We start from the raw sequence: 9,033 nt of genomic DNA, 5'->3' as shown, positions 1-9,033 counted from the left end.
ATAACGTACAACTGTAATATGATATCCTACGGGTCAAATCGAAAAGTAAATTTTAAAAATGTAGGAGGTAAATTAAACTGAAAGAATTAATTAATTAAAAGTACAAGAAGCAAACTAAATTCCACAAAATCTGTGATATCGTAATCATGATCTGAATGACTAAAAATTATTTTAATCGGCTTTTACGATTTACTGCTGAGCAAGTGAAATAGAAATCCTTAACTCATGATTTGAGAGCAGTTCATTGGTCGGTACCTTTGGAATCAAGCTGGGTAAATGATCGAAAAGTCTCTAGCTCAAATATGGCGGATATAATATCACTTTGATCATTAGACGAAATACTGATATTTTCAAATTAAATATTTATTTTTAAAAAAAAAAAAAAAAAATTTAATAAAAAAAAAAATCATCTCTAGTCACCACAAAGTACCTCGTAAGGTTAAGGTCCGATATGTGTGTTTTATATTAAAGCGTATTTGATACAGTGGCGTAACGAAGGGCCCTGCTGACCCTGCTGTGCAGGGGGGCGCCGTCTTAGGGGGGCGCCAAATCGTCGTTTGAATGTGGGACAATTTTGAAAACTTAACTAAAGTACTAGCAAAACTGCGCGTTTTGCTCTAGATACACACTTTTTTAGAGATTTTATCTGCGTATCCTCTAAAATCACCTAATTTGTTCAATTTTAGGGAGGGGCACCAAAAGGGGAGGGGGCGCCAACAGGGGGGCGCCTTTTCGGCAGGGGGGCGCCAACAGGCAACGTTACGCCACTGATTTGATACTAAAACATATTGATTTAATCATGATTCATGTATGCTGTTCATGTCTTCTGTCCACTCATTATGAGTTTCACTTTCGACTCACCTAGCAGTTTAATGTCGGAGTAAACTCAGCACTCACGTGTTCACCTGCAACCTGAAATCAATGATAGATTTAAAAAAAAGTTTTAAGAAAACAATGAACAATCACAAGGACTTTACTTTTAATTTCGTTAATTGAATAATATGTTCTGCAAGTAAATTCAACAAAACGTTATCTTATGACGTATTATTATTGTATTTTCGTTCAACCATAGGTATGCAGTAATTTGCTATGTAAAATGACAAGCTTTCTGACAAGAAACTTGTTATAATGCATTTTAACTTTACGAGGAGGAGAAGAGTGATAATTAGTTATAAACATTTTTATAATTGATTTAAAAAAATAATAATCAACATAATATTATGAAATTAATAGTTCATAAAATGCGAACAGTACCTTGCATACTGTAGATGTCTACGAATCTATATTATCATAGATGTTCTCACTGTCCAGGAAGCTTCCTTGTCCATCCTGCGCTGTAGAGCCACAATTTCCTCCCTCATCAAGCATCATATGACTCTCTACTGGGTGGCCCACTACAGAGATACCCCTTTCTTCCTGGCCATCAATCTTCACTCCTTCCTCTGCATTGTAACGAACTCTTACTGGCCCCTCCTCCCTCTTCTTTCTCTTCTCACGGAACAGAAGCAAGCCAATAGTGAACGAAATGCCAGCCAGAAGTGCTGCTATACCATTACCAGCTAGTATTAGAACTACACTCAGACTTTGTGGAAGAGACAAACATGACCCCTCACCTCTCTCACTCCAGCTCCAGACCTTCCCTCTTGGACATATGCAGGATGACTTTACACTGGGATCTTGAGATGTTCCTGCAGGGCAAGCTTGACACCGAAGAGCACCTCGAACACTGGCAAATCCGTAACTGCAGTTTTGGCAACTCGTTTGGTTCCAAAACTGGCCAGACTCACAGATGCAGTATCCATAGCCTAGGTTTGATGATGATCCTTTGGGGCAACTTAAACACGACAGCATGAGCTCACCCTTGAAGGTTCCAGGTGGACAGAGGGTACAGGAGCCATTTGTTAGAGCGTTCCATTCCCACTGACTACCGATTGGACAGCTACAGGATGAGCCGCTTTTAAATGCCTTGGATCCATATGGGCAGTCAAGACACTGGTCGGATCCTTGTGGACTTGCTAAGCCTTGAGGGCAGTCATCACATCTGGTACCATTCCAAAACATGCCGGAAGTACACGTACAGAAGTCAAAGCGTGCAGTTGATGTCGTTCCTTCGGGACAAACTGTACAAGAAAGCATGAGCTCACTCTTGTAAGTGCCAGGAAGACATTGCTTACAAGACCCGTGATGGAGCTCATCCCACTTCCAAACTGTTCCTGCTGGACAGGCACATTCTGTTCCTCCACTCAGTGTTAGATTTCCAGCAGGACAAGATTTGCAGCGCAGTGAACTTTCCTGACTGACTGTCCCCTGGGCACATTTTTTACATATAGTACCGTTCCAATACTGTCCCGATGAACAGATGCAATATTCCGAGCCTATGTTTGAAGATGTTCCCGCTGGGCATATGGTACACGAGGTCATGTTGGGGTTCTTAAAGGTTCCTGGAAGACACAGGCAACTCCTAGAACCTGCTGTAGAGGTAGAAAGTGACGGACACTGTAGACAGGCAGACATTCCGTCAGCACTATAAGTGTCTCTTTTACAACGAGTACAGGATCCGCTGGTTTGAGCTGCCCAATTCCACACTGTTCCTATCGGACAGCTACATTTTGTTCCGTTTTCAAATGCAGTAGAACCTGATGGACACTCGCTACATTGTGTGGTATTATGTGGACTCACCAATCCTTGGGAGCAATTGTGGCATGTGGTTTGGTTCCAAAACATACCTGGTTTACACGAGCAGTAGGTGGAGCCTTGGTTTGCAGTGGACAATTCAGGACAATTGGTACATGCCTGTGATCCAGCAACAGCTTTGTAAGCGTTGGCAGGGCATTCTGTACACGACCCGGAGCTCCAAAACCTGCCTGGTTCGCAGGAACATTTTATGGAACCCGGGTTCGAAGTTGACGATTCTGGACAATTGGTACATGCCTGAAATCCAACAACAGCTTTGTAAGTGTTGACTGGACATTCTGTACACGACCCAGAGCTCCAAAACTTGCCTGGTTTGCAGGAACAGTTAATGGAACCTGGGTTCGAAGTTGACGATTCAGGACAATTGGTACATGCCTGAAATCCAACAACAGCTTTGTAAGTATTGACTGGACATTGTGTACACGGCCCGGAGATGCGATACGTACCTGGAGAGCATAGACCTCTGCACGATAGGAAGATATCTTCATGGTGACCACAACTTGTATAATGCTCAAACTCACTGTAGCCAGCACACGAGGACCATGTGGGTGATGAGCATACTACACCTACTAGTTTTATATTATAGCGAGCCTGTAAGGAGGACCATTGGTCGCTATTCAACCAGCTGGTACTTGACTCATATCCTAATTCCTTACAAATGGCTGTGGCCGAGTTGCTTCCACTGAAGCCATCGTCACAAACTGTTCCACCTTTCCAGAGCAATAGGCCCATCTGCTCGTTTGTTATTGTGACTCCGGAAGAGTCAACTAGCTGGAAACTGGTCTCTGAAAAATGGGGTTCGAGATTCGAACAATATACAGGATATATGATATAGGTTAAAACATAAAATGTATCTGTGGTAATGTTACATCATGCTATGGTCTCTGTCCCTAATCCTCAATCTTTTACTTCAGTGGACTCTTCTGATGAATCTTAGTATCATGTACTTTATTTCTTTTGACAAATTTATAACGAAGAGAAATTCTGCGACTTGTGAACAAACAAATAGCTCAAAATTTTTTTGATACTTAAATGGGTGTAACTGCAATTTGCTTGATGACCGCAATGAGCACTTTTATAAATGACTAATTGGCCATGGCTTAACCACTTCGCCGAGCAATTCAACATTAACGGATGATACTAGTAAAATATTTGCTCCAAATATTAGACCGTCAACGAGAGACCGTCGACGAGTCCAACTCAGCGTGCGTCTTGGTAAGTTGGGTAGGTTTAGGTTATAAACCTACAAATTCAACACGGCCACTATACGAAAACATAAACTCATTTTGAAAATTTTTAACTCGTGAATTGGACTTAAAGTTGAAATTGTGATTTTGAGATAAAATTTGGTTTTCACAGAGACCTTCACGATTCAAGGATTAAATATGAAAAATAATGAATTAACCTTGATTTGTGATTGGGTTTACTAATACTTTTATTTAGTAAAATTATTTAATAAAAACATTGTAGAACTTATTCAGTAAATAACATACCTCCAGTTGTGAAGAGAAGAGCCAACATAATGACTAGTTTCCAACACATCGTAGTAACGATAAACAATTTGCAAAATCTGAACTGGATTTAGGCCGACGATCAGACGGGCGACCACAAATTTTGGATCGGAATTTAATGATTCAACATGAACAACATCCATACTTATTCTTAATACTGCGTAGTCAGTAGTGACGTGTGTTATTTCACTCAGATATTTTCCCTACAAATTTCGGTTTTTGAGTTAAACCATTCGCTATTTGCGCGATCTAATAATCTAATTTAGGTTGAGTAGCATACGGGCATACCATCTGTAAGTTCAGAAATGTCGATTATTTCGGTTATATATGTCGGATTCCTAAGTCCACAGTATAAGATCACAACTTACTGGACACAGTATTTTACAGTGATCTATAACAAATAACTTATAACGGAGAGTTAACTGGTGGTGTGATCCTTCAGTCAGATATCCAACTCTTCGACTCTCTGGGTTCTGAGATCATAGTCATACCGCTCATTTGCTCAGAGTGGTGAGACTGAGTATATTAATATACTATAAGTATAGCTATATACATGTTATAGTATATATACTATATATAGTATATTAATAAATTATATAGTGGGTATATACTATGGGACAATTTGAAAAACTTAACTAAAGTATCATTTCATATAATTCGTAAAATTATACCTTCGTCCTTCTTACAGTTACTTTAAGATAGGGTTGCCATTATCGGTACAAAATTTTTTATCGCGATAATCGATAATTTTTTCAAAATTATCGCGATAATATCGGTTATCGGCGATTAATTTGGCAATATAATTGAAGTAATATTTGTATACACTCTGCATACTTGCATTATGCTCCTATGCTATGTTACATCTTGTGCTGATTGCTTTGTTAAAGAATCAATTGCAATATTGCCCTTTTATTTAACAAGCCCATATTTCATAGACAAAATATGTTCTTAAAGATAATTATTGCTTCTAGCAAAAAAAATTTCAAAGTCTGCTGCCTGTAAGCTGCCTGTTAGCTGTGAACAGACCTATCTCCCGTGCAAGGGTATCTGTCCTTGCTACCGTAGTCTGATAATTCTTTTGTCAGCGGGATAGGACTGGAATCTGGCATCTGAAATTGTGGGAGTCGTCTGTGAGTCCTGAGGACCAATCGTCGAACTACTTGCGAAGCTCAATCGCTGTTAGTCTCTTTCTGCTTAAACAACCGCTGGAGCAGAGACTTAGAGTTACGTATCAAGGTTGACTTTATGATCATTCTGTATTCTTGTCCTACATCTTCATCTAGAAAACCGGGGTCCGAATAGAACTTTACCAGCGATACGAAGTGAAGGTTCTTTCTCTTGGCATTATATGTGTACGTAGCCTATCAGACAGGCTTCGAGAAAATGGCGAGTCTATCTCAGATCTTTTCTAGCTTGGTGTCAATAAACTAAATAATCACTTTTGCTTGAGCAAGCATACTTCCTCTTTTACACAGAAACTCAGTTACAGTCTTGAACGGTGCGAGAGCTAACTCAGTCTCTTCTACATCCAGTTTTAGATTGCCTAGCTCCAAGTCATCTAAAATTCCGTGCACTGCATCACTCATCAGTTATCCGGTCATATCTCTCCAACATACTGCACAGCGAGCTCCAACGAGTTTTGTAGTCTCGTTGCAGTGTGAGTTCCTTTCTGTGCTTCAACAAACAACAATAACTACGTCTGACCATACAACCTCCAAGTTACCTACTAGATGCGGAAAAAACCATCACACTGCAAATTATGCTAGCACTGGGTTTTAACTTTACAAACAGAGAAATAGATTCGAAAAATATGTTAAATGTTGGCCATTTTACCCTAATAAAAATGTGTTGATTATCGCGATAATTCTCGAAAATTATCGCGATAATCGATAACGATTTTTGGGAAATTATCGCCGATAATTATCGGCCGATAATATCGGTTGGCAACCCTACTTTAAGAGGGGGGAGGGGGCGCGCCAACTACCAGTACCAATGTCCAATACCACTGATATGAATAGAAGGTATTTAATAATTATTCGAAATATGTTTCTCTTAATCTTATGCTTAACAATAGATAGAGTTGGCGCGTAAAATTTTGAGTGTATGAACTGATAAAAACCCCATAGAAAATCTTATCTCCAACGCCCTCTTTTAGCTGCATGCAGGATAAACAAAACTTTAGGTAGCTTTTGGAAAGGTACGTTTACAGTTTTAAAACGGTTGTATTTTCAATGTTCAAGTGCAAAGTGAGAGAAGCTAATTGTACAGGGCGCTAAAATCTTTCATGTTCCCTAAACAAAAACAGCTAAATATATAAATATTTATAAATGTTTGACACTTCTATGTCTTCACATAAGATTAGTATTAAACTGCAGTCCGTGGCAGTGCCCCTCCTTTAAATGAATTGAATAGCAGTCTTTGTTTCTACTCAGTTAACAGTTTTAATCTGATTTAATGCCACAAATCAAATTAATTTGTTCAATGTTCTCACAGAGATGCACAATAGCTGCTCTTTACCACAGACCGCCTAGACTTAGCCTCAAAGTTAACCTTCTCCTAGCTGTGTTTGAAGTATAACACAGCCGCCAGAGGTCTAAACTCTCACTACCGGGTTACTTGCACGGTCCCTCCACTGCTATATCTAAAGGTATTGATGTCTTCGTACGTTAAATTCCATTGTTCAACCAGCAGGATTGTTGAAATACATGTCGTGAAAGTGAAACCAGGTGGTCAGATATAAATTGACAAAGAGAGAAGATTTGCAACAGTTTAATAAATCTTGGACCACTATAATGAATCTTCAGTGTTAAATGAATGGATTAGTAGTATAGAACTAGTGCAACAGCAGGTGACTGACAGCAACGTACGGTTTATTCACACCTTCCGAACTAACTCCAAACCGAACAAAGGAGCTGCGAACTGTCAGATCCAAACCAGGTGAGGTTCTTTGTTCACAGGGCTCCGCGTTACCCTGTTTCTAGTGCTTAAAAGTGGCACGCCTCATCTGGAGCACATCACTTCCGAGACCCTACAAGATGATTTGGATTGCTGTAACTTTGCTGAGTGTAGCCTGTGCTGCACCCACCGACCAAGAGAGTGTGAGAATCAGCTTCAGCCAGAAAGCTCTAGACTATGGAGAGGATATAGCTTTCTACATGATCGACATCCTTCAGAAGGTAGCAGTTGACAAACTCAGCCTGCCAAACATCAGCCAGGACCAGTTCCGTGCCACCAACCTGAAGTTCGGAGCTCTGGACCTCGGCAAACCTGAGATCAGCATCGTCCCCAATGTGGGTCTGAAGTGGAGGAACGGAAACGCCAAGATCCAGGTGACAGGAGGATGGGCTGCTAAAGCTGGGTGGTGGTGGACCTCTGGTGATATGACCCTGGATGCTACCTTGGCTGTGGAGGCTACTGCAGGAATCACTGCTAGTAATGGAAAGCTAGTCACAGCTCCCAAAGGATGCAGTGTTCACTATCACAGCTTCAACCTGGATCTGCACAACTCTTTCTTCTCCTGGGTGGTTAGCTTGTTCGAGAGCTACATCACCCCTGAGATCACCAGCGCAGTCTGCGATGAGATTAACAAACTCCTGAGAACCACTGTGAACGGAGTTATCGCCTCCCTCCCCCATGACATACCTGTTGCTGATATCATGGATGTTGAGATTGAAGCTGACTCTAACCCAGTCTTCTCTTCCTCTGGGTTCGACATCTCTGCCCGAGTAATCGCTGATCAACAAGGATCTGACGTTGTGTTCCCCTTCTCCCCAGAACCCATTGTGAGCCAGATGGACACCAGTCTCATGGTCTGCCTCCTCGTCTCTGACTACACTCTCAACACCGCCAGCTACGTCGCCCTCGCAGCTGGACAGCTCAAAGAATCAGTTCCCAGCGCCCTCCTTAACGCTTCCAACCCTGTTATGAACACCGCCTACTTCAAGACCTCTATCCCAGAGTTCTACACCGCCTACCCAGACGCAGCTATCACCTACAGTGTGGTCAACACCAGGTACCCCCGAGCTGAGTTCGACCACGACAACATCATCCTGGACATGCCAGTGGAGCTGAGTGTACAGGTAGCGGGAGCTGATGTACTGACTCTGGCTCTCTCCCTGACTGTCGAGGGAAACATGCAGCACAACAACAACGTGTTATCTGGTCAGGCCACCTCAGCTACTCACACCTCCTCAATCAAGTCCTCCCATATTGGAAACATCAATGTGGATGATATCGAGGGAGTGATTGATGATATCCTGAACAACACAGTCCTGCCTAAGATTAACGCTGTGATTGTGAAGGGTGTTACTCTGCCCATTGACCAGTATGTTAGCCTCAACAAGGGAGTGCTGGAGGCGCATGATGACTTTGTGAAGGTGTGTGCTGACGCTACTCTAACTGACTTCAGTTTACAGGAGCTGAAGAAGATTGCGGAGGATATCCTCATCTAATCTGATAATGTACAAGATGTTTAGTGAATGATGAGAGGTTGTTTTTCTTTGAAGAAGTTTTAAGTTCTTGAGTTGAACTCCAAGTAAAACAAGTTCTTTTGGCAGTGAGAAATTCACTTATCGATATGGGAACTGGTATACAAATAACAATTGAAAATAAACAACTGATATTATTTTAGCACTGTTATCCTTCCCGCCGTGGCACAGATCAAATAACATATGCAGTTCTGAAATTAAAAAGTTAAAAAACCGAAAAAACTTGAGGGCAAGTGAGTCGTGCGAGAATCAAGGGCACCCCGATGGAACGTAACAAATTGTGGGTTAATAATCATGAGCAAACATCTTTAGTACTAATTATCAATTAGCCCTTTTATCCT

The 9,033-nt window shown here is 41.3% G+C and overlaps 2 protein-coding genes across 2 annotated transcripts; one reads left to right on the top strand and one right to left on the bottom strand.

The window, feature by feature from the left end:
- Nucleotides 1–776: 776 nt before the first annotated feature.
- LOC134813138 (multiple epidermal growth factor-like domains protein 6) lies at nt 777–3,228 on the bottom strand (the record flags this gene model as incomplete). Its single annotated transcript, XM_063820824.1, has 2 exons — nt 777–912; nt 1,255–3,228. A coding segment is annotated over one exon (1,956 nt), but the record flags the coding sequence as incomplete, so codon positions are not given.
- Nucleotides 3,229–7,178: 3,950 nt separating this feature from the next.
- Nucleotides 7,179–8,690, top strand: LOC134813474 (bactericidal permeability-increasing protein-like). The gene has a single exon (XM_063821269.1). It carries the CDS (start codon nt 7,241–7,243, stop codon nt 8,654–8,656), a length of 1,416 nt encoding a protein of 471 aa, XP_063677339.1. The 5' UTR covers nt 7,179–7,240; the 3' UTR covers nt 8,657–8,690.
- Nucleotides 8,691–9,033: the final 343 nt, after the last annotated feature.

The sequence above is a fragment of the Bolinopsis microptera genome, chromosome 3 (genome assembly GCF_026151205.1).
Source record: "Bolinopsis microptera isolate Bmic1 chromosome 3, MBARI_Bmic_1.0, whole genome shotgun sequence".
In the NCBI taxonomy this organism is placed as follows: Eukaryota; Metazoa; Ctenophora; class Tentaculata; order Lobata; family Bolinopsidae; genus Bolinopsis; species Bolinopsis microptera.
The sequence above is the reverse complement of the archived record's forward strand: the minus strand, read 5'-3'. Positions and strand labels throughout refer to the sequence as shown.